We start from the raw sequence: 27,160 nt of genomic DNA on the forward strand, positions 1-27,160 counted from the left end.
CCATAGTGATACCAATGGGTGGGGTATTGCATTTTTATCATAAAAACACTTAAAATGTAAACAAAATAAGCCACACTCTGATTAATATATTTTTGTTTTATTGTCAAAAGTACAAGATAATTGATGATTATTTGTCTGTTTAAAATAAATGCAGACTATAGAATCACAGGGTACACTAACCGCCAAACTAGACATTCAGTCTTTGAATTACGTTTTTAAAATAAGTCATTTTCAATCATTAAGATGTGCATTAAACTGAGAACAATCCTGTACTTAATGTAAGAGCGTGCGCGAGCTAATTTGCATAACATTGCGGTAAAATAGGCGCTAACGATCTGTGTTTTCGCGGGTGTTAGATTTTGACAATGGAGGGAAATATACAGTGTTTTCATGTAAACTTCTGACTCTGGGGAGAACTGCAGCAGAAGAGGAGACAAGCTGCGCAGCTGCCTGGAGTGGCAGTGTGTTGAGCTCCCAGCTCCGCCTCCGTCTGCTTCTCACTCCGTTATTTACCCAAACATTGTTTGCTCGCTATGTAGGTTGTGATACTATAAAGTATTGATATATAATTCAAATAAAGTACGAACATAAATGTATGCTATTCTACCTGGAGTAGATATTTATGTTAAAACAATGTCAATGCTCGATGCAAGGCCGGATTTACCACCGGGCCGATTGGGCCGGTGCCCGGGGGCCTCCGACCTCTAGGGGGCCTCCAAGACCCCACTACTGTGTGACCTTTTTTTTATTTATTTTTTTGTTTGTTTTTTATTCAATTAAAAGAAAATTAATTAATGAGTTTGTGTGTATGTGTGTTAACAATAATTTATTTGCACACAAAAAAGTATGATGATCAGTTTTTTGGCTGTGTCGGCTGTGTCTGATGATGACGAGCCAACTTACCGCGAAAACTGTTGATAGCGGCAAGAAAAAATACAACAACATGGATAAAAAACAGTGGAGCCACAAAACGCAAAGCTAAAGGGGAGAAGGATAGCAGAGAGAATTTAATTTGGAGTAATATTTCAACCATCTCCACTTTTTTCAAAAGTCGACTCGGACTCATCTCTTCAACCGGAGTCGATTGTTAACCACACCGGCGGTGACGTACATTACCAGTTTGACAGCCTCAAAATGTAGGCCTATCTATTACTTTTTCCCTAATTAAAAACCCTGATTTTTAGATGCCCGGATCGGCGAAGAAGCCTAAATCTGCGTCCACCGCCGATCCCAAATAAATAATTCTGATTTAGCTAGAGCCCAGCACCCACACCACCCCTCTTGTCCCTGTTGCTTTTTAAATCATGTAACATTGTTGTATTAATGTTGACGGTTCATTTTTATGACCAGATACCCGTTCTAGGCTTATCAATGCATAATATGTGGGACTCGTTCTCTAGTTGAGGGTAACGTTAGGCTTCTTTCAATTAATATTTCACATTTTAAAAGTAGCCTATCTTTCACCTTTTTCCGTCAGTTCACTGCAGAGAAGTACGGAAGCCCTGAACCGCAACGTAAAAAAAAAAAAAAAAAATATATATATATATATATATATATATACACATAGTATTTCGAGATTAAAGTCGAAACATTTCGAGAATACAGAAGAAGTTGCGTGAGCATTCATAACAGTGCGCGTCCACTAGCGCAGAGCGCGTGTTTCCAATTCATTACTCACGGTGTGTAGCCTCATGGCACCTGTGTAGAATTTCCTTTTGTTGAAAGCCCAGATAAAAGTAAAAAGCTAGCCTACTATTTTGTGTAGATCCATGTCCGACGCAGTTTGAGTTCACAAGCGCATTTCTTTACACACACGCACACACAAACACAGTGGACGCGCCGCACGCGCACCGTTATGAATACATGTGTACAATGTGAAACAACGGCAAGCACACATGCAACTTGGCCCCCCTCACCCCGTTTTACAGTTTTTTTTTTAATCCTCAGGTTGTGCTCAAAACCCTATAACACTTTTGATGTTCCCGGTTAAAAATGGCCAGCCTATAAAAACTTTCATTATTATAAAAACTTGCACTTGTTATGCTATATCATCACCCAATATTGGATTCAATCTTTTTGTCAGCTTGTTTTCTTTAAATTAGGACCAGTTTTATATTTCTATTTGCATCTGATTAATCGTAGGCCTCATCTATCTGAGAGTAGGCTTCTCATTTTGGTTAAAAAACTGGCGACCATTTAAAGTGAATTGGAGTGATTGAAAATAAGAGAAAAAAATAGTTTTCAGGAGCATGTTCATTATGTTCGTGTACATACATGTGTGCTTGCAAACATCAAGCCCTTGGACCTGTGCATGTGTGGATGCACACACACACTACCCAAACACACACATGTTAAAACACACAAACTTTTTTCTGATTTTGTTCTGTGATAGTTTCCTTTTTGTCTTTTGTTTTATAGATATTTATAGATCTCCTTTGCTGTCACAGTTAACATCACAAGAAATGGAGTTGGAGAAAGTGGTTTTGATTTAAACTAAAGAAAAACCCACAGCTTCCTTTTACTGTTTCTAAAAATTAAGATGCTGTGTTAGTTTGGGCTACGAGGGGGGAGGGGGGCCTCCAAGATTTTGTGCCCAGGGGCCTCTGCTTTCTAAATCCGTGCCTGGCTCGATGATGCATTTGGAGCTCACCTTTCTTTTCAAAAAACTGAGTGAGCAACTTGCCCTCATTTGCCTTTCTCTCTTTAATCTTCTTTTCTTTTCGTTTTTGAGCCCCTGATTTTCCTTTATTAAGGAAAGACATGACTCTTCCCCTGTCTTCCTAGTTCCTATCACGGCTCACTCCAGCTCCTGTCTCATCAACTGATTCACCGACCGCAGGTCCGCAGCAGAGCACCTGAACTGCGGGTCGTACCATTTACATTGATTCGAGGGGGGTGGTGGGGCCCTGCACAGCATGAAAATTACTTTTTTTATACCAAACCAGTGCCTAACTACAAGTTTAGTTTTGCACAGGAAGTTTTTTATTTGTACATAAATGCTATACAAATGTTAGTGCATATATATGTATGTATAGAAAACTGACTTCTAAGGGCCCCCCCCCCCCCCCTGCCTCGGGCCCTGGGTACTCGGTACCCTTTACGACGCCCCTGCCTACACTCATACAGAATGTGTTCGAATTTTAAAGACGTGGCGCTGCGCTTCTCGTCCGGTGTGCGACCACCTTTAAGATGCTGTTTTCTTTGAAGCCGAAGAACTCTGTTCTTAATACTGGCGAGCTTACTTTTACCGGGTGTGGACAGAGTGTTCCACTCTAGCTGCGCGGGCGCGGACGAGCGCTGCGTCGTCTTCTTATTTGACAGGTGTCAGCGGGTGCAATACTGCCACCTGAGAGGTCAACCAGGTACTGGCGCTGGAGTATTTACGTGTCATGTTATCATAAGAGTCCTATTCATTTTAAACATTGTGGTTATCGCCAATACCGGTATATTGTCACACTCTAAATTAACACGATGTCGATATTTCATGCTTTGAATATCACGATTATCGTCAACACCGGTATATTGCGACACCCCTAGTTGTGGTAAATACTCACCACTTTGAATTATATTTTTATATTTTGTCTTTATCTGCTGCCAAGAACATTTGGAGTTGGGGTTGCATCTAAAAATCAATGAATATTAATCTTTCTTAGTAGCCTACATACATGCACATTTTTTATATATTATAAAAATAGGCTATAGGCTATATTACATATACAGGCTACACATACATACATAATTTTACATAAATATAGAACGTATTTGTTTAACTTACACATTAACAATCAGCAATCTTTCTCCAACAGTCTTCTCTTGCTTTGGCAGCAGAGACCGTATTGTTTCGAGCTTGAAATACATATTTAAATTCATCGTAATTATGAATGATTATCTCTTGCTCCTCCGCGAAAAATATATCGCTCTCGCTCTACCCGCGATTGGTTGTTCAGTGTCGACGTCACTCTTTTATGTGCACGCGCGTGTGGAGTAATCATAGCTTGAGGCTCAAAGCCTGAGTTGACAGAGAAAGTTGATGAGCTGCATCATCATGGTACCAATAAAGCCTGATTGCATCGGTTTGGTTTTGTCAACTCAAAACTAATCCTGTAACCCCGAGTTTGTTCAGCTACCTTCATGGTACAGGCCCCTGATGTCTTTTATGAGCTAAATTGTTCACTGAGAACAAAGATTTTCTCTTTTTTCCTGTAACTTAAACTTGGGGGAGGAATTCATGATGTGACTTGGTTTTCTTAAAGCCTATTCGTGGTCAAGTGTTAACAAAAAGCCTGCAAAAAGTTCTGACATTATTTTAATTAAAATTCTATAGTCTAAACTAGTTCTAACCTTTTTTAATCCTAAAGTTTTGCAGGCTGTACACCTTTGCCAAAATGAAACACCCAGAGTATTTAGGGGCCAAGCTCTGAATGGGGTGTAGCCTGTAAGACTGGAAGAACTGGTTGGGGAACGACCACTCATCGAGTAGACAAAGGACCTTGCTGGAAATTAACATTTGAACTCCCCCTTGTGCACTATCGAGACGAAAGTCTCACCTCCGAGTCATCCTAATTCCTTCTCCTCATCCCCCTACTCCTTCTCTCTCATGCTAAGATCACCTGAATTCACCCAAGAATAAAGTTTAATGTGAATGATTATCACAGTGTATTATACATGTTTAGTATCATTTGAAATGTCTCAGTGGCACACACACACACTTGGACCTACGCTGTCCTAGTTATTTGTGTGATATGATGAGTAAAGTTAGCACTACACGATCTCATTTTTACACCAATTAACATCACACTAAACGCCACTTCAGAATTAAAAATGGTAAAATAAAACGTAAATAAAATTAGAACAAAAAAAGAGTAGCTTGCCTGTAATGTACTCACCATGCAGCGATGAACATGAAAACATGCTAGAATCACGTCATGACTTCACGCCACTAACCAATGAGAAGAGATGTTGGCGGGAAGAGACGTGCAGCCCCGCCCCAGGTGCGGCCTCGCCTCGATTGACGTCATCACTTTCTGCAACCGTAGTTAGACCAGAGCCCGTCTGGAGAGCCTTTGCACTTCCTTTTAGCCCCATTGTATCAATCTTGGTTGCAGTTCCATTAGAATTCCACTGGAGGTGATCACGGGCGAGTGCAGACTGAATGGGAGTCTATGGGGCTAGACGGCTAAATGTGTCTCTTTCACCCGATTGCCGTTGAGAAATCTCAAATTTTATTGTAGGTTTTGCAAGTTCAACATGGGTTATAGGTCGAAAATGGAATGAACGAGTACTTATGTCCTTTCGATTTCTTACAGGTTGAGTTGTTGTTGCCCATAACACGCTAGCATTCTGCTAATGAACGCTGATTGGTCAGTGAAGGACTGATTACGACCAGAGATACCGCTTGATGGCATCGTGGCATCCGAAGCGGGACCAGAAACAAACAAAACAAAAACTCTTCTAGCACGTGTATTTACCTGTGTCAGCTGTGTTGTCGATGCCTCGAGAGAAAAGAAAGTGCAGAGCACGAAAGCACCAAAGTGACTGAAGGATTGCCGTAAAGCAGTATCTCTGGTCAGCCCGTTCTCATCCCAAGGCGTCATATATTGACGCTTTTGACATTTCGTCTACATCGAACGCACATGGCACCCTTTAGCGTCAATATGAGACGCAGATAGAAATGGGCCAGAAGGTGCCTCCTAGCGGTCTAACCCTATCCCTACACTACACCTAAACCTACCCATAACCGAACAAAGCTCTGTGCGTCTCATATTGACGCTAAAGGGTGCCATGTGCGTTCGATGTAGACGAAATGTCAAAAGCGTCAGTATTATGACGCCCAAGGATGAGAATGCGTTGCTCTGGTCGTACGATGTGTATGACGTCATTGACATTTTAAAAGACTTTTTAAAGCAAATAAGTGACTCTAAAAAATCTAACACCCAGCAATGTGTAATTTCTTTGCATCTCCTGTCGAATACAACATTCAAATTACTAGACAAAAAATTATATCCTGAGAAAAGTGGATTTTGATGGGTATAGCGCCATAGACCTCCATTCATTCTGCACTCGCTTGCGAGCGCCCCCGCATGGACAGAGACGTGTTACTGCAGCCAGTCTAGAAACCGGAAGTAAGCACCAGTGGCATAAGTGCCAATTCTCTTCCTATTAGACATTCTCTGGTTAGACGCATGTATGGATATCTATCAATGAAATAGACACCAGCAGATGATTTTGCATTAGACATTGAAACAGTTACCATAGTACAAGTAAAAACATTAAAAGTACTTTAGTAAAAACATGTAATATTGAGTTTTCTAATTGTGAGTGACGACACTCTGACCGTTGCAAACTTGCTAGATGGCGGGCGTGCCTACGTGTCTGGAGCGGTCGAATGTGGAAACTACGCATACAAATCTATGTGTGCGTAGTTTCCACATCACCTCCCAGCAGTCACCTCCCAGCAGTCAACCGCTGAAATTTGTTTAACGTTTCTAAACATTTATAACGTAACGCCTCGTTAACTGAAATCACGTTAGTTGATTCACAGTGAAATCACATTCAGCAGTTCAGCAGTTTGATACATGCTCTGAACCACTGATCCAATGCAAAAGATTTGTAAACATTTCGAAGCTTCATGAAGCAGTGTTTCGAAATCGTCCATCACGCTGTCTGCACACTGCAGGTCTTGATGCCCAATGCCGATTTTTTTTTGACGACCCGCTTACTTAAAAGTGACCCATATCCGATATTTGCATTTACACTATAGGCCTACCCTCCTGAGACCCTGCGACCTCATATGAGGACATTACATATTTGCCTCTTGACACAATGATAGTCAAATTTGTAAATCTTAGACCTGTTGGCCACATTTAGGGACACTGCCCACACCATCTTGTGGTGATATCACAGCATTACACCAATGTCAGTGAGAAGAAAATGGCTGGAATATCAGCAAAACACTTCTACACCATATAGATTAGTTAGAAAGAAATATAGATTAGTTGAAAGAAAGAATGAAAGAAAGATTAGTTAGAAAGAAAGATAGATTTGTTAGAAAGAAAGAAAGAAAGATGGATTAGTTAGAAAGAAAGATAGATTAGTTAGAAATAAAAATAAAAAAGAGATTAGTTAGTAAGAATGAAAGAAAGATAGATAGATTAGTTAGAAAGAAAGATTAGATAGATTAGATAGATAGATAGATAGATAGATAGACAGACTAGTTAGAAAGAAATATAGATTAGTTAGAAAGAAAGAATGAAAGAAAGATTAGTTAAAAAGAAAGAAAAAAGATAGATTAGTGAAAAAAAGAAAGATAGATTAGTTAGAAAGAAAGAAAGTTAGATTAGTCAGAAAGATAGATTAGTTAAAAAGAAAGAAAGAAAGAAAGAAAGAAAGAATGATTAGTTAGAAAGAAAGAAAGATTAGTTAGAAAGAAAGATAGATTAGAAAGAAAGATAGATTAGTTAGAAAGAAAAAGAAAAAAGAGATTAGTTAGTAAGAATGAAAGATAGATAGATTAGTTAGAAAGAAGGATTAGATAGATAGATAGATAGATAGACTAGTTAGAAAGAAATATAGATTAGTTAGAAAGAAAGAATGAAAGAAAGATTAGTTAAAAGAAAGAAAAAAGATAGATTAGTGAAAAAGAAAGAAAGATAGATTAGTTAGAAAGAAAGAAAGTTAGATTAGTCAGAAAGATAGATTAGTTAAAAAGAAAGAAAGAAAGAAAGAATGATTAGTTAGAAAGAAAGAAAGATTAGTTAGAAAGAAAGATAGATTAGAAAGAAAGAAAGAAAGATAGATTAGTTAGAAAGAAAAAGAAAAAAGAGATTAGTTAGTAAGAATGAAAGATAGATAGATTAGTTAGATAGATAGATAGATTAGTTAAAAAGAAAGAAAAAAGATAGATTAGTGAAAAAGAAAGAAAGATAGATTAGTTAGAAAGAAAGAAAGTTAGATTAGTCAGAAAGAAAGATAGATTAGTTAAAAATAAATAAATAAAGAATGATTAGTTAGAAAGAAAGATAGATTAGTTAAAAATAAAGATAGATTAGTTAAAAAGAAAGAAAGAAAGATTAGTTAGAAAGAAAGATAGATAAGTTAAAAAGAAAGAATGATTGATTAGTTAGAAAGAAAGAAAGATTGATCAGTTATATAGAAAGATAGATTAGTTAGAATGCAAGAAAGATGGATTAGTTAGATGAAATATTAGTTAGAAAGAAATAAAAGTTAGAAAGAAAGAAAGATTAGTTAGAAAGAAAGAAGTTACAAAGAAAAGATGATAGATAGATATTAGTTTGAAGATAGATAGATATAGATAGACAGAAAAAGTTTGACGATAGATAGATAGATAGATAGATAGATAGATAGATAGATAGATAGATAGATAGATAGATAGATAGATAGATAGATAGATAGATAGATAGATTGGACCTGATGAAGCGGGAGTGCTGGATTTTTGCGAAACAAATAACACGCTCCAGGTGGAGTTAGAAGCTCGGTTTTTTTTCTAAAACCACCTTATTTATGTTGTTCTGTCGGATTATAGTGTCGATTACACTGAATATGATAAAAAAAAATTTGCCGACGGCAGCTTTAATAACATTCTGATTAATTTCGGGTGGGTCGTGGTTGGATATGATAAATCATTATTAGTGTTGGAAGCGTTTCCAGGCAAAATAGAATAGGAAAATATGTTTAAATGTCATTTTGACACGAATACATTAATAAATGTAATTTTGATGTTTGAAAGTGTTATGGTTTTGACATAAATGCAAATATAAATGTAATTGAAAAAGTTATTATCGATTTTAAAATACTGCATCTGTCAATACAGAACGAGATATTCTATAGCCTATTTTGCCGTCAACACTGCCGACGTTGTCTTTGCTTCTCTGAAGTTTAAAATCATTGGTTACCCGTAAGCCAATCACATAACGTTTGGTTAAAATGTGTGTGTTTTGCGCCGGCTCAGCCGCATCGAACTTCCACTGTAAACACATGTATGATGCGAAAACAAAACCATCAAGCGAAATACCGGAGTGAACGTGGCTGTGAATGACTTTTGCAGATCATGTGAAGTAAATCTACGCATCCACAGTACAATCAGCGTCTACGTCATGGCTCTCAGCCCGCCCTCTGTTCGTTGATTGGCCGGCTGTTTTGAGGCCAGAGGAAAACTGCGAGATAGGTCGCTATCTCAGACTGAGTACAGAAGCGAACTGAAATTGAGCGGAAGTACGAAGTCTGACGTAGTCAGGCTAACATATGAGTGAGGCCTGGAACCGATCTGAGAATATCGGAATCCATGTGCTTTTTTCCTGCTTACACGTTCGCCGGTCATATCCGATCTGTGCCACATGAGAGGAAAACATCGGAATTGAGTCACTTGAACCATGCAGTGTAAATGAGGCCTACGATGGAAATAAAGATCATTATTAAACAGAGGTTGAAGAAAAGGTGGCAAAAGCAATGGGAGGAAGAGAGAAAAGAACGGTCCCAGCAAGCAATAGCCGTCATTTCAACGTCTAGGTTAAATATAGACCCGATATAGTCCGGCTATGTGTAACCCACTTTTAGCCCAAATAACATTTAGGCTGGATAAATGTATTTTTTTCCAAAATAACTTGTGAGATGTATGATATTCCATCATGTAAGCAAAGTCAACTGTGATTACAAGTTGTTTGGTTTGCTTTATTTTACATGTTATATGTGTAGGCTGTGCGTAGCCACGATTTAGCTCGTATTCAGACCCGGCTATTGTAGCCCACTTTTAGTCAAAATTGATTAATTGTAGTTTTTTGCCAGGCAGTGCATGAAATGGTTAATATTCCATCATGTTCACATTGGTAATGATATCTACAAGGTTCAATGTGTCATTTCACTACATGGTCGATCTGTAGTCACGATTTAGCTCCGAATTGGACGGGCTATATGCGGTCTGATTTAGCCCACCTGGCGAAATCAAGGCAATCTGGTCTACGTACGGCTTGGCTATAGCCCTGATTCAGGCCAGCGATATAGTATAAGAATATTAGTCTTAAAAATGTTTTCGCTCACACAGCTTAATGTTTGCTGTCACACATAAACATAACATTCATACACAATCTATCATTTCAAATTAAATCAAATGCAATTGCATTTCTCAACCGCTAGATGGCACAATCGAAACGCTACTGAGACATGACTACTGGGACTACTTTAGCCAGATCTCGCTATAAACATTTCCGCCATTTTCAGTTTTATTTTACACGAGGCAGCTGTCGGAGAGCAACGGGCGAGCGACACTCTGAAAACCTGCAAATTTCTACTTTGATCTTGTAAGTATGCGTGTTATTTTTGTTATGTTCATTATTTAAATTAGTTAGTTGTTATAATGTGTAGAAACCGTGACATTTTAACATTACCATTGCAGAGTACTATTTTTCTCCAACAAGTTAAAGTTACCTGCATGTGTTATTGCAACTGTGTGCCCTTAATCTAAAATGTATCTAAATTCAAGGTGGTAAGCATGAAACTATGAAACTTATCATTACTATTTTTTATTATTATTAAAGATACCAATATATTTTTGTTTTTAGATTAGAGTAAGAAATAATAGTTTTTGATTTAATGCAAATTTTCAAAGTACTTTACATAAAACTTAACAGCAACATGCAAAGAAATTATATATATATATATATATATATATATGTATATATATATATATATATATATATATATATATATATATATATATATATATAAAAATAATCCTTTCCAATTAATAAAAGGTAGTGGCAAACAGTAAAGTCTTTCAACTTGATTTGAAATAATTAAAATATGCAGCATACATTCAGTTTTCAGTGAATTTGTTTCAGATATATGGTGCATAAAAACTGAATGCTGCTTCTCCATGTTTTGTTTTGACTTTGGGGATATAAAAGTAGCTGGCTACTGTCCCAGATGACCTGAGAGGTCTGCTCCGGATGGTTCATAATGCATCAGAAGATTAGAAATTTACTTTGGCCTTAAAACGTTAATTAATTTAATAACCAGCTGTAGTATTTTGACATGAATTCTTTGACAGACAGATAGCCAGTGTAAAAACCTCAGAACTGGAGTGATGTAATCCACTTTATTTGATTTAAAGACACTGTTTATTGCAAATTATCCAGCAATCAGTCAACAAAGTACAGCAATTGAATTTACAGAACACTTGTCAATGACTACCATTACATGTCTTGTTACCAACATTCTTCAAAATATATATATTTTTTGTGTGTGTTCAACAGAAGAAAGCCATACAGGTTTGGAACCAAGTGAAAGTGAGTAATTTTTTTTTTTTTTAAGTGAACTACCCCTATAAGTATCTTTTTATGTTCATTAGAGTTATATGAGTAAGTGATAAAGAATGATTTATAGGGATAGTTCACTTTGAAATTAAATTTTGGTATGTTTTAGCTTACCTTAAGGGCATCCAAGATGTAGGTGTCTTTGTTTCTGCAGTAGTTTCAATTTTGATATTTTTAGGTCAAACCGTTCTTGTCTGTCAGTCATCATATATATATATATGTATATGTGTGTGTGTATATATATATGTGTGTATATATAATTAGTGCATCACCATTATGCAGGCGAACATTTTCAATTATTGACATTAATAATATTGATATAAATTGTCTATATTGATATATAAATTATATTGTCTCAATCTATATTCCGTAACTCTATATTGGCCAGCTCTAGTGTGCATCCAAGCAAAAGTGAATGACTGTAATTAGTTAAAAATGATGGTCAACAATGCTTTTCTTGAGCAATAATTTTTTTCTTTTTCTCATTTGGCAGACGCAGTGATTACCAACTTTCCTTCGGCGACTGAATGGGAAATAAAAAATGCAATTTCTGGTCATTTTAAACAAGCACCAGGGAGAGCAGGGGGTGGTGGTTATGGATATAAAGCTAACAATTCATTCTTAAAAAAAATTGTATCTTAAGTTGTTTTACATATTTTCCAATTTTTTATTTGTTCATTTTTATGTTTGAATGTTGTCTAAGTTGTTAATATAATTGTTCTAAATAAATTCTTTATATTCAGTTAGTTTGGATGGATTTTCATTTATGAGAACCTGTTATATTTGAGTGAAAAGAATCCTTATGCCTCATTTTGTTGTCTATTACATGTATATGTAGTGTAATTGATGACTAGTCTATTCTTGGGCTATGGTTAGACGTCTATTAGATTTTCACTGACAGCCCAAAATCAGCCTTGTTTTAGCCTAGACCCATATTGCCTGTCTATTAGACGTATATATGTAGTCGTTTAATAGCGGTCTAATTGATGACTAGTCTATTCTTGGGCTATGGTTAGACGTCTATTAGACGTATATATATAGTCATTCAATAGCTGTCTAATTGTCTTTTCTTGGGCTATGGTTAGACGTCTATTAGACGTATATATGTAGTCATTCAATAGCTGTCTATTCTTGGGCTATGTTTAGACGTCTATTAGATTTTCACTGACAGCCCAAAATTAGCCTCGTTTTAGCCTAGACGTCTGGGCTGTGTTTTGACGGCTATTAGACGTCTATTAGACGCAAAATTGCTTGCTGGGGTGGCTTTACAAAATTCAGAGGAGAGTGCATGGGAGAAATGAGATGTGCAGGAAGGAAAAGGAGAGAAGGGAAAATTATATCTAGACTTAGATTTGGGCACACAGGATTAAACAGCACTTTATTTAAAATAGGTAAACAACACCGGCAGATGTGAATTACTGTGGGCAACAAACAAGAGACAATAGAACACGTCATGGTACACTGTAAGAAATGTGAGGGGAAAAAGGTGGGAAATGATCCAAAACCTTAGAATGAAAAGTATAAATTTTGATTTAATATAAATTCTTAGAAAGAACTCAAGAGATAAGTGCTATGGAATCGTTTTTCATTATCTTAGAATAATCAAAATGATTGAAAGGATTTGAGTCTTAATTTTTGTTTTGTTGATTTTGTTTTGTTTTGTTGATTTTGTTTTTGTTTTGTTTTGTTTGGAATAGAATTAGTAGTCATTCAAAACCACACTCCATACCAGTTGGTGGCAGTAATGCACCATTTCGTTGTGTGCCAACCGGCAAAAAAAAAACCTTCTGAAAGTATGACTTACAGAAGGTATACTTAAAGGGTTAGTTCACCCAAAAATGAAAATTCTGTCAGTAATTACTCACCCTCATGTTGTTCCAACCCCGTAAGACCTTCGTTCATCTTCGGAACACAAATTAAGATATTTTTGATTACATTGACTACAGTGGCTCAATCTTAAGTTCATAAAGCGACGAGAATACTTTTTGGCCAGAGAGAAGGAAATGAATAGTGGAATAAAGTCGTTATTTTTGTTTGTTTTTGCGCACAAAAACTATTCTCGTCGCTTTATAAACTTAAGATTGAGCCACTGTAGTCACTTGGACTATATTAACGATGTCTTTAATACATTTTCTGGGCCAGCAAGTTATAATGGCTTAGAAGCCTATGGAGGAGTGATCCAGCTCTCAGATTTAATCAAAAATATCTTAATTTGTGTTCCGAAGATGAACGAAGGTCTTACGGGGTTGGAACAACATGAGGGTGAGTAATTAATGACAGAATTTTCATTTTTGGGCGAACTTACCCTTTAACTAAGAACGTTTCGGGGAAACACGTATTATCGATAAGGTACAGCTTAAGGTGTAACTTAAGAACGACGTAGCGTTAAGAAGGTTTCGGGAAACGCAGCCCAGGGCATCATGTATACTGTAGAGGACATCAGGATTTAAATCATGTTTATCAGGCATTTTGGGAGACACAACAAGTGAATACTAGGGAAATAAGTTATACATCAATATTCCTATGAAATATTAGATATTATTATGACCGCCGCTAGCGTAGCTAGCGAAAGCGGTCATATAGGGATTGTCAAAGTTATTTTTTTTTTTTATTTTTTTTTCATCTACTGAATTTTTCGTCAACGATACCAGGGACACCGAAACACCGGGGAACATGAAATTTGGTGGGCATGTAGCCCCACTAGACTTTTACGGAAAAATTTCGTTTGGTCCCCGGGGGCCACTCCCCCTCCCCCCCCCCCCCCCCCCCCCCGCGCTGCGCCCCCCCAAACCCCCAAAATTCAGTTTTTCCTAAATAACTACCTGAACCGTGGCACCGAGGATGAAGAAATTTTTATGGTATGTTGGTCTTAAGGGCCCACATCAACCTAGCCCATAATCACTCATTTGTGATTTGCGCCCCTCCCATAAAAAATGAAAATGCAATATTATTCTGCTTTAATCGCCCCTATCTTCAGTTGAGATGTTCAGAACTGCACCATATTTCATGTGTATGATTAACTTGACATCCTCTGGGGGTATACTAAGTTTCGTAGAATTTCATCCATGGGGGGGTATAAAATAAATTCATTTATGTGCACATTTAGTGACTGTACACTCATCGGCCTGTAGATGGTGGTGTTGAGCGAAGGGTTGCTGGTTTAGGATGATACTGTCACACACACACATGCAGGAATACAAACAAACGCAAGCATGCACACACACTGACATCCACACGCACAGACACACACCCATACACACACATACAAATCCACATGCACAGACACACACACACAAACACACACGCGGAAACACATGTACGCACAAATTCATTCCGTGAAACATCTTTCATAACATAGCTGAGAATCATCTTTTTACAAATTTTGGTTAAAAAAAGTCCTGAAACCCCAACATTTATTGGTGATACATTTTTTTAAAAAATCCTATTGTTTTTGCCTATACATATATTTTCATGTCATTTTATTTTTTAAAGAACTTAGTCCTGGTGTCCACTACAGAGGACATAGCATAACGTATGAATAAAATATAATTTTTCATTATTTTTTTAATTTATTTTTTTATTTGTTTCTTATGCTCTAGTCAAAACAATGTGATGACATAAAAAAAAAAAAAAAATTGTAAAAATAAATAAATAAATGTCTGGGTCTCAGGAGGATAAAGACAGAAACTTCTTTCACATGGAAACAAATGGTAACAATGGGAATTTACATTCAGAGTTGACACCTTTTGGGGGTATGAGACCATTTGTTTAGTGACCACCTTCCTTTGTGTGCCAGTTATCTATAAACTCTTAAAAACCTTATTACCTTTTGTTTTACTTATTTGGAAATGAGACATTTGTACCAGTCGCCCTGAGATATTTCAAATGATACTAAACATGTATAATAATCGATGATAATCATTCACATTAAACTATATATATTCTTGGGTGAATGCAGGTGATCTTAGCATGAGAGAGAGAGGGTGAGGGATGAGGGATGAGGGAATGAAATGTAGATTAGGATGACTCGGAGGTGAGACTTTCGTCTTGATAGTGCACAAATGTTAATTTCCAGCAAGGTCCTTTGTCTACTCAAGGAGTGGTCGTTCCCAAACCAGTTCTTCCAGTTTTTCCAGTCTTACAAACTTGACAGGTGTCTTGCTACGGGCACAAGTAAGTGCAGTGCCAAGTTTGGCGTTGTTTGGATCAGAAATGCAAAATATATCGGTAAATATATCGGTAAAAGAAGCACACAACTGGCTTTTGCCGCTCTAACCGCTGGCCACTCCCCCTCTCACACACACACTGAGAGAGCACAGCGCAGGACCAGAGACAGAGAGGGTCGAAGAAAGCAGCGGAGCTTAAGTAGCGTTTTCTCTGAGTTCACTGTGTAGCCTGCTCCCTCAATCGTGTAGTTCAAATGTCCTTATTTATTGGACGTCATTATGTCAGTATCAGTATTTGCTTTCTACCAGTGGTGTAGTCTAGTTTTTTGTAGTGAGTATACTGTAATCCCCCACACACACCCACCCCGCCTCATACTCGCCCGTCCCAGAGCGTCACCCCATAAGCACCACCACACTCACTAATGCATACAGTATGCATCGACATGTAATTGAGAGCATTATGAAATACTAAGTGTTATCAACATGTCAATTTATTATAAGAAACACAACTCAGCCAGTTAAGAGCTACATTTAGCCTTAGATGTTACATGAATATGGTCCCTGAACCACAGGTTTTATCAGCTGACAATAAAAAAATAAAAATTTAAAATTTAAACATTATACAAATACAAATTTGTTTTTAGAAATGGTGTTTTTGGGGAAAAAAATGGTGTTATTGTTTTGGCAAGTTTACTATTGAAAAACTTTGTGTGATATTCCCTTAAAATAACGTTTTAATAGATTGTATTATTATTATTATTATGTTAAAATACATTTTACTGTGCAATTTCTTTCTAATTTCTTTGAGTTGGACCGAACTTTTATTTTGGTGGGTTGTACACATTTGAGTTTCTGTGTGTTTTAATAAACTATTATTAGGCCTACTTGAAGTATACTCTACTGCGCAATAGTAATATATTTCTGTTATAATTTCTTATAGTTATACCGAACTTTTATTTTGACAGGTTGTCGTAAAGACATTACAGTTTCTGTGTGTATATGAAACGTATGAATGACGATAGTTTTATTAAATGAAATGGTGAAATTCTCGTTAAGTGACTTTCATAGCAGCTCTGCGATGAAGTGCACATATGTAGCCTACATCATGTCTCAATACAGTGAAACGCTGAAAACACCACGAGCGTGAGTCACGCGTGCTTCAGTGTGTGTATGTGTGGAGCACACATTGAGCGCTCTATCCCAGAGACGCGTAGAACAATTGCAGTCTCTTTTAACTTTAATATTCACAGACACTAGTCCATATCGAGATTTGATTCATTGTACAGCCCTACTTTTGATTTATTCATTCAAAAATAGCCAAATTCCGTGACTGAGTTTCGCGATTCTATCCGTCGCTTCGCAAACACAGACGGGGTGAATTTATGAATGAAAGTGTGAAAGTTCTGACACAAAACGAAGTTGTTACGTATCCTCACGCTTTTTTTAAGTGGGTATACGGAAATCCTTGGCCTTTTCTAGTGGGTAGGCTGTACGGCGTATACCTGCGTATCACGTAGACTACACCACTGCCATGCACAAATATAGAAATATAGAAATATAGAAAAATATAGAAAAATCCACCGCTCATCCGTCAATAAAGTCTTGTAGTGAGGTGCTGCTAAACTAAATCATCATGGAAAATTGTCAAAATACAGCAGCCGCACACTCAAACACTGTGCAAGATCAATTTATTAGCAAGCTTTCGGTCTTACGACCTTCTTCAGGCATACAACAGAGTGAATGTGGCCATACAAAAGGGCTCTTGCCAATCACCTCTCCTGATTGCATAATGCCAGACACCTGTGTTAACATGGCTAAGGCTACAGGGATAGGGAACATGGGAAATGTAGTTCAACATAGCCTATATCAAGTATAGCCTTAGACACAGGGTCTACTGAAAACAAAAAACATAAATTACATCAAAACTTCAAATAAAAAAATACATTATAAGATTACATTGCTTCGACACAAATAGAAAGAACACACTATTCTATGCAAATATCAGGCTATGACCATCATAAAGCATAGAACAGTCTATAGTGATGAGATTAAAGAAACACGCTCATATCAAATGCCCAGTGGTTGTAGAGCTTCTAACATATAGATCCAATACAGCTCTCTCTGACATAGTCGCCTGTCAACATCACCCCCTCTCTGAGAAGTAACCTGTTCTATTCCCTGAAACCTGAGGGAGGATAGAGGATGCGAGTGGTTATTAAAGTGGCGGGCAACAGAATAATTCATATCATTTCGTCTTATTGAACTTTTATGTTCGCTAATTCTTTGCTTCAGAGGGCGAATAGTTTTTCCAATATAGATCATATCACACGTGCATTTAAGCATATATACAACATTTTTAGTGTTGCATGTGATAACCCCTCTTACTGGAAAAAAGTTCCCTGTTCTAGGATGTGTGAAAGTGTTTGTTTTCCACGTACTGCGGCACTGAGCACAGTTACCACAAGGGTAATTTCCATGTTTGAGGGGAGCTAAAAGTGTCTGTCTGGGACTTGGTAATATATTGGCTCTAACCAATTTATTTCGTATAAGGATGGTACTCTTAAATGGTAACCAATATTTAAGGATGGTACTCTTAAATATGTGAGCCTGAGGGGTATAGGTGGTAATACAGGTTACTGAAAAATTGTTTTCTTCCTGGATACTCTTTGTCAATAAGATCTGTCTTGATTTCGACAGGGCAGCCTGATGGGCGTCCTCAACACACTGAGCAGAATAGCCCCTTTCTAGAAGCCTTTGTTTCATTTCCAAAGACTTTTCTATGTAATCTTCATCAGAATGGCATATGCGCCTCAGTCATTATGTCAGTATCAGTATTTGCTTTCTACCATGCACAAATAAAAATGTCAGTGAACTTTTGCTGTGTAATTGTAACAATGCGCACTCAAACACACCGAACCAACAATTACTAAAAACACACACAAAAACTGATTTTGCACGGGCACTTTGCACTTGTAAATGCAAATTCTGATAATCCTCATGTTGATTTTCAAATCTGTATGACTTCTCCAGATCACAAAAGAAGTTTCCCGGACAACCTCAAATTAAGATTTTGTGACTTGGTCTGAATAAAGGTATAGTATACATATATATACATATGAAAATCCTTGTTGAGAGAACTTTTGTGTTCATACAGTAAATTGTGTCTCTGTTCTTGAACAGGTGCAAAGATGAAAATGAAATACATGGAGACAATAACATTTATTCTCACAGGTGTTGTGTGTCTCTTCATTATCGTGAACAAAAATGACATTGAAGACGAAGTGACATCAAATAGCAAAGACACATATGAGATGCTCTGTCATCAAATCCATTTGCCCAGATCCCAAACTCCCCAGCCTTTGTCTTCACGTTGTCAGCAGAATATGTCGGCTTATAATGTGACTGGATTTTCTACTCTGCCAGGTCATATCCAAGATGTCTTGCTTTACCGACACTGTAGGAATTTTCCCATGCTGCTCGACCTGCCTAATAAATGTGGCGGACCCCTGAACTCTGCAGATGTCTTCCTTCTGCTGGTCATCAAGAGTTCTCCAGAAAACTACGAGCGGCGAGAAGTCCTGCGGAAAACATGGGCTAAGGAACGACTGCACAAAGGTGTGTGGATCCGTAGAGTCTTCATAATCGGTACAACTAAAACTGGCTTCGAGAAGCGCAGGTTGAATAAGTTATTGAAGCTGGAGAACAATGAGAACAAGGACATTTTACAGTGGGACTTCAATGATTCATTCTTTAACCTCACACTGAAGCAGATCCTTTTCTTAGAGTGGATGGAAAGATGGTGCCCACAGGCTAGATTTCTCTTAAACGGGGATGATGACATCTTTGCCAATACGTTTAACATGGTTGAGTATCTTCAAGGTCAAGAGGACAATGATGGAAGTAAACATCTCTTTACCGGGCACCTCCTCCAGAACGAAAAGCCTATTAGACGCTCTTCAAGTAAATACTTTGTCCCGGTGCAGGTTCAGAAGTCTAAGAGCTATCCTCCTTACTGTGGTGGAGGAGGCTTTCTTCTCTCAGGCTTCACGGCCAGAACAATCTACAACATGTCTCACTCTATAATTCTAATGCCCATTGATGATGTTTACATGGGAATGTGTTTGGAAAAGGCTGGCCTCAAACCTACATCCCACTTTGGTGTAAGAACCACTGGTCTGCATGTCCCAGCTAAGAACATTGACAATTTTAACCCTTGCTTTTACAGAGAAATCCTTTTAGTCCACAGATTTCTGCCGCACATGATTTTTGTGATGTGGGATGAAATACAAAACCCACATTTGCAATGTGGAAAGACAAATTCCTTTCTTCAGGGAAGCCCGTAGTTTCCTTTCTCAGAAGTTTCCTTTCTCAGAAAAATAAGTTGTAGTCTTTATGGTTTTTATTCTTTCGTTTAAATAATTAGAGAGTGTTTATGGAGATCTATAGTCTATATCTTTCCTTTTTTAAATCTAATTGTATCAGGATAGTTAATTTAGTGTAATATTTGTTGTACAAACTTTGTTGTATTATTTAAATTTAATACTGTGAAGCTGCTTTGATACAATCTGTATTGTGAAAAGCGCTATACAAATAAACTTGACTTGACTTGACTTGACTAATATGAAGTGGCATTCACTTGCACACAGTTTATGCATTAAATGCTGCAAAAGCAAATGAAGTCATTTGTAATTTGTAATTTGCAAAAAAAGTAAATAATTTCCATAATTTTAGTTCTTTTGAATCAAAGTGGTTCGCAAATTCAGATGGTTCATCTGAATTATTTACTTCGTGAATCACGAATCTGAATCGCAAAATTTACTGGACCACGCGCAAGAAGTGTCTGTTCAAGTAAGCTTTAATGTGTGTTTTCAAATTATAAATAGGACATCAATTATTTTGATAGGCTACGTTTTGACATGTGATAAAGTTTGTTAATTTGACAACTCTCCTGTTCTATAGAAATTTTTGTATTAATAAACTTCAAAGGTCAAATAGTTATAAAATGCTGTATCATTTGCATTGTTGTGTACACAGTAAAAAACAGTGAGTTATTTGTTTAACTTTAACCCAACATTTTTAAGTGAGTAGATGTATCTTTATTCTCTTAGTTTGCTTTGATGTTTTACCAGAGATCCACTGAAGTAGGACTCACTCACTCACTGAATCATTCAGAGCAGTTCCCTTGAGTTTACTCTTACATAGACTTCAGCAGCACCTCACCATTGTCATAACCAGCTGTGCTGTTATTTATCAAATTACTTAAGTCAAACTTAAGTCAGACTCCATCAATGTCTTTATTTTGATATAAGGTTGGATACATTATGCAACACGGAAGAACCATCAGAGATAATAAAATATGAGGATTTTTGTTTTGTGCAACACAATGTTACATTTTGTTCTTTCTTGGGTGGAGGATGAGATATTGCAATTTATGACAAATTAAATGACAGACCAATGGTTCATCCGATCTTGGCAGAACTTTGATCAATCAATTTTGCCAGGATCGGATGAACCTTTGGACTGTCATTTAATTTGTCATAAATTGCAATAACTTTTAAACGATTTGACATATCGCCACAAAATTAGACAGGGATCATTCTCAACATGTCCTGAAGGTACCTGAGAAGTTTGAACTTAGCTCCACTTAGTGTTCCCTAAGTTCACAACATTTTAACATTAGAAAAAATATGAATGCAAAATTTCTGTTAAGTCAGCTCGGTCCAAAGATCATCTGAGCCAATTTTTGTAAGGATTAGACAAAATTTGAAGGATTATAGCAAAAAAAAACTGAATACTGTACTTTTCAAACTGGCAACTACTATAATGGGTGGAGTCTTATGTAAGATGTTGAATGTGATCAGCATGATGAGAGGAATCAGGTGTATACGTTTCATTTATTTTAGAATAAAGAGTTCAAAAGTTATAACTGTTTCTATTATGAATTGTGAACTGGTGGTGGCACTATAGACCCCAAATTTGGTCAGATTACCATTCATTACCATCACTACAAGTGGACTGTAAGGCTGGAAGTTTACGCTGCTATTTTGAACCAATAATCCGGACAAAAGGCAGTTGAAGGATAACGTGTATAATTCAAATATTTTATCTGACTCCAATAAAGTTGTTGTTATTCTTTAACCTCTAATTCTTTAAAGGTAAAGGTCTTTCTTAGAACTGATAGGAAAATGTAGGATTTAACCTGAACGTTTAGATAACGAAAGTTATAATCACTTTAGCTTTCAACATAATCAATGATAAAAGGAAAGATTCTCAAAACCTTTAAAGCAGGCAAAGTTATTTATTAAAGCTGCCGTCGGCAACATTTTTTTGATCATATTCAGTGTAATCGACACTATAATCCGACAGAACAACATAAATAAGGTGGTTTTAGAAAAAAACCCGAGCTTCTAACTCCACCTGGAGCGTGTTATTTGTTTTGCAAAAATCCAGCGCTCCCGCTTCATCAGGTCCAATCAGCGCAGGGGGGTGTGAGATCTGACTGTCAATCACAGGTCGTGCACACGCCACAGATCCCCCCTCACTCGCGCACGTTAATATCACATGCACACGCCACGCCTGAAGTTCGCCTGGAGATTGCATGAAGCGTGATGGCGGAGAGAAAATCTACTAACAAGCTTCCAATTCCTCGGTTATTGCTATCTATGGATAGATTAGCCAGGGCAGCCTACCTCCTAGTCCATGGTGTTGATAGATGCTGAAGAGACGGACGCGTTCACAGAAAATCAGGTACACACGCACAGTGACGCACTGACGAGCACGACCTCGATGGGCGGGTGCTCGCTGGTAGTGGGGCGGGGCATGAGAGTTGTAAACATTCAAAATTTTGGCTAATCGACCCAATCTGCCAGACTTGCCGACGGCAGCTTTAAGTCACATGTTTAAATATACAGACAGTAGAATGGAACAACATACTGTATAGAAACTTTGTTGTAAGAAATAATGCACTGTCGTGCAGAAGAGGCCATAAAAGCCTTTCTTGTAGTATGAGGTTACGCACCGGTGTGCGGGAGTGGCAGGGTTAAAGCCTTTCTCCTAGATCAACAGTTACCTTTCCTTCTTATACCCTGAGCAAAGCACTGTTAAACATGAGTGGAATACCAACACCAGACCCAACCGACAGGAAACCAAAAGATGAGGTAAATGGGTAGTGATCAAGAGGGGGAGAAGAACATTAACATATTCTCCTCAATGCATGTTTAACCAATAGTACCTAGATTGTACATTAGGATACTTTAATATCTCTTTCAGTTTATAGGCTGTCAGATGAGACCAAACATGGCATAGTTACATATTAGAACACACCAGTAAATAAACAGTATGTAGTTGAAAGCATATGTCCTGTGAAGCAAATGGTACAGACGTGTCATTGAGGTGCAAACGACTCTGTCTCTCCCGACAGAACCATCCTGTGCCTGGAGTGTCCCAACAGTCCTCAATCAGAATATTGATGAAACCCTTGTACTAGATAGGCATTAGCATACTGTGATGATGAAGGCCATTGTGCCATGTTTAATTCACATGTATACCTTTAAAAGGCTTTTTGAAGTACTAGGGCAGTAAGCAAGCAAGCAAGCAAGCAAACTTTATTTATAAAGCACTTTACAACGACCGAAGTAGCCCAAAGTGCTGTACAAAACAAACCATAACACAACACAGCTAATGCACTATAAAATACATAGTGAAGTAAGTTAAAATTAAAACATATAAAACAAACAATCACATACAAAATGTCAACTCCCGGTGTTAAAGGCCAAGGAAAATAGATGAGTTTTTAAAAGAGATTTAAAATGAGTAAGTGAAGTGGCCTGTTTTACCGGCTGAGGCAGGTCATTCCACATTTTTGGAGCTGCCACAGCAAAGGCGCGATCCCCTCTGAGTTTACGTTTTGTTTTGGGCACGTGAAGGAGCAGTTTATCGGCTGACCTAAGAGAGCGAGTGGGTGTGTGAAGATGTATTAACTCAGAAATATAAGACGGGGCAAGACCATTTAATGATTTGAAAACAAATAAAAGAACTTTAAAATTAATCCTGTACTGTACAGGCAGCCAGTGAAGCGACGCCAAGACGGGTGTAATGTGCTCATATTTACGTACTCCTGTCAAGAGACGTGCTGCAGCGTTTTGCACCATTTGAAGACGAGCTAAAGAAGACCCACTAACCCCCACGAGAAGTGAGTTACAGTAATCCAGCCTGCTAGTAATAAAGGCATGGATTACTGTCTCAAATTGTCGTCTTTCTAAAAAAGGCTTCACTTTGGCCAATTGCCTCAGCTGGAAGAAGCCTGTTTTTACCACTGCTCTGATCTGGCTGTCAAAGTTAAGATGAGCATCAATTTTAACCCCTAGGTTAGTGATGACTGGTTTAACATATTGGGCCAAAGCACCCAGCTCAATGGAACTAGTCCCATTAGTACCACCAAAAATCATCACTTCCGTTTTATTTGTATTAAAACTTAAAAAATTAATAGCCATCCAGGCTTTAACATCGTCTAGGCACTCTATTAGCGAACTGACAGTGTCATTCTTTTTAATCGGCATGTATATCTGACTATCATCAGCATAGCAGTGAAAAGATATACCATGCTTCCTAATTACTGAGCCTAGCGGTAGCAAATACAATGAAAATAGAAGAGGACCCAGAACTGACCCCTGAGGGACCCCACAAGAGAGAGGTGCAGAAGAAGACTCAGAGTTCCCACAGCTGACACAAAGAGTTCGACCTTCCAGATATGATCTGAACCATTCAAGCGCTATACCTTTTATGCCCACACAATGCTCCAATCGAGAAATCAAAATTTCATGGTCCACAGTATCGAATGCAGCCGTTAGGTCAAGAAGCACAAGAACAACATAATTTCCAGAATCTGTGGCTAAATAAATATCATTAACAACTTTTAAAAGAGCGGATTCGGTGCTGTGTAAAGATTTGAAGCCGGACTGGAATACCTCAAGGGTATTGTTATCTTTCAAAAAAGCCATTATTTGATTGCAGACTATCTTTTCAAGGATTTTTGAAATAAAAGGCAGTTTTGAAATAGGCCTAAAATTAGCAAGATCTGTAGGATCAAGACCAGGTTTTTTAAGTAGAGGTTGCACTACAGCGTGTTTAAAAATTTTAGGGACCACACCTGAGGACAGACTGCTATTAGCAACTGCAAGAACAGACGGTCCTATAGTAGAAAAAACCTCCTTAAAGAATCGAGGAGGAATAGCATCTTGTGGTGAACCTGAGGGCTTCAAATTTCCAACAATCTCCTGTAACATACACAAAGTCACAGGTTCAAACTTATCAAATGTCGCAGAGCAGATAACAGAGACTGAGGGGTCACAGGCAGAAGGTGAAATTAGAGCTCTAATAGAAGTGATTTTATCATTAAAAAAGCGTAAAAAAATTTCACAGGCAGCCGAAGACTCATCAACACAGACAGTTTGTGGAACATTAATAACTGAGTCAATAGTTTTAAATAGAACGCGAGGCTTATTACTGTTCAAAAAAATGATCTCAGAGATATACATTCTTTTAGCATCTTTCACAATTGACTGATAGTGACGCCAGCATTCCCGTAGCATTTGAAATGACACTTGCAGTCTATCCTTTTTCCATTTACGCTCAACTTGACGACACTTGCGTCTAGCAGCACGCACCGTGTCATTTAGCCATGGTTCAAATTTAGTTTTCGGTTGCCTGACTTTTAATGGAGCCACAGTATCTATAACAGATTGACAGGTGGAGTGTAACCATGAGCAAAGCTCGTCTGAATCACACATATGCTGTGGTATGCAATAATTCTGATTAAAAACAGATGAAAATTTAACAGCAGTAGTAGAGTTAATAATGCGGCAGGGCCGAGCAACAGTACAGGGTTTGTTTGTACTATAGTCCAAGGCAAACTCAAATAGTATAGGCATATGATCAGAGAACACTGCGTCGCCGATCTCTAGATTGTAAACAGGCAACCCAAAAGATAAAATAAGATCAAGTGTATGTCCACGTTCATGCGTGGGACCAGACACAAACTGCGTGAGATTAAAAGAGTCAATAAGAGACAAAAAATCCCTTACCATTGGGGCGTCAGTACAACACACATGGACATTAAAATCCCCAATAATGAGGACGCGGTCATATTCCGGCATTATTTCAGCCAGAAAAATAGAAAACTCAGTAAAGAGTTGTTGAATGTTGGTATGTCATGTGTAATTTCATGTCGCCTTGTACCCTGCGCCTTATCTTGGCCAGGTCGCGGTTGCAAATGAGAACCTGTTCTCAACCGATTAACCTGGTTAAATAAAGGTATAATAAAAATTAAAAAAAAGAGTTCTGCCCATATTTGCTCAGCCCTACAGGACAAATTTTCATAATTTTCCTACTTAGGGTTCATAGGGATGCCATAGACTCCCATTCGAGAGAAATAATAATAAAGAAAACAATTCCAATAGGGGCTACAGCCCATTCAAAGCTTGGCCCCTAAATACTCTGGGTGTTTCATTTTGGCAAAGGTGTACAGCCTGCAAAACCTAAGGGTTAAAAAAGGTTAGAACTAGTTTAGACTATAGACTTTAATTAAAATAATGTCAGAACTTTTTGCAGGCTTTTTGTTAACACTTGACCATGAATAGGCTTTTAGAAAACCAAGTCAAGCATTTAACTACTTCACATCATGAATTCCTCCCCCAAGTTTAAGTTACAGGAAAAAATAGAAAATCTTTGTTCTCAGTGAACAATGTAGCTCATAAAAGACATCAGGTTTATTGTTTTATTACAACAATAGTTTTGATGATAAATGAAAAAAAAATCTTCATCTCACTCCATCCTATCGAAATCAGTTCTATAAAGCTCTTATGTGAAGCTATAGCAGGTATTGTATAAGAGTCGGCTGTAAAATGTGTGTACTTTTGACATAATAGGGAAGTTGTGAACTTTTGCAAATGGATTGTTCTTTTGAGGCAGAACTTTTCAAATAATTGTCACGGAATGGTGAAATAGTGAGAGAGGATTCATGTGCAGGAAAAGGGATGGATGTTTATTAAGTAAATAAAAAGCAAAACAAAACTACAAACAAAAACTCGCCGTGGGGGAAAACAAGACAGGCATCTGGCAAAACTGGAAACACAAGGGAACATCGACAACAAACCACCACAGGACTGCAAACACAGGGAGACAAACAAAAGAGGGTAACGAGGAAGGCAGGTGGGGCAAATAAATCAATAATCAGGTAACAAGATGGGAGGGGCTAGACAATTGACAGGAGAGCACATGGCACAAGGAAATACATGACAAGCCATTTGCTCACAACAAACCAGACTATACACAAACACATGACAAACTGGGAGTGTCAGAGCTCTGTCACCAAACCAAGAAACAAACCATACAGAAGTGACAGAACCCTGACAACAATAGCTTGATCCAGTTCACAAGCTAGTGATTTGTTCACATATGAATAGCCAAACAGGTCAAAAAGAATTATTCTACTCTCACACACATACATTCTCCTTTGAAATAGATACATTTCTACTCTCACACTTATACATGCACCTTTCACATACAGACATTTCTACTCTCACACTTATACATGCACCTTTCACATACATACATTTCTACTCTCACACTTATACATTCTCCTTTCACATACATACATTTCTACTCTCA

The 27,160-nt window shown here is 37.7% G+C and overlaps 2 protein-coding genes across 2 annotated transcripts in view; one reads left to right on the forward strand and one right to left on the reverse strand.

Annotated features, from left to right (window-relative positions):
- Positions 1-27,160, reverse strand: part of LOC309511937 (N-acetyllactosaminide beta-1,3-N-acetylglucosaminyltransferase 3-like) — a 112,540-nt gene that overhangs the window by 26,452 nt on the left and 58,928 nt on the right. The window lies entirely within an intron of this gene.
- Positions 18,195-19,836, forward strand: LOC309512842 (N-acetyllactosaminide beta-1,3-N-acetylglucosaminyltransferase 3-like; the record flags this gene model as incomplete). The annotated part of the gene is made up of 3 exons (XM_082188565.1): positions 18,195-18,314; positions 18,524-18,585; positions 18,674-19,836. The coding sequence occupies exon 3, from the start codon at positions 18,682-18,684 to the stop codon at positions 19,834-19,836; it is 1,155 nt and encodes a 384-aa protein (XP_082044691.1). The 5' UTR covers positions 18,195-18,314; positions 18,524-18,585; positions 18,674-18,681.

This window comes from Leuciscus leuciscus, assembly GCF_965113295.1.
Source record: "Leuciscus leuciscus genome assembly, chromosome: 13".
NCBI classification, from domain to species: domain Eukaryota; kingdom Metazoa; phylum Chordata; class Actinopteri; order Cypriniformes; family Leuciscidae; genus Leuciscus; species Leuciscus leuciscus.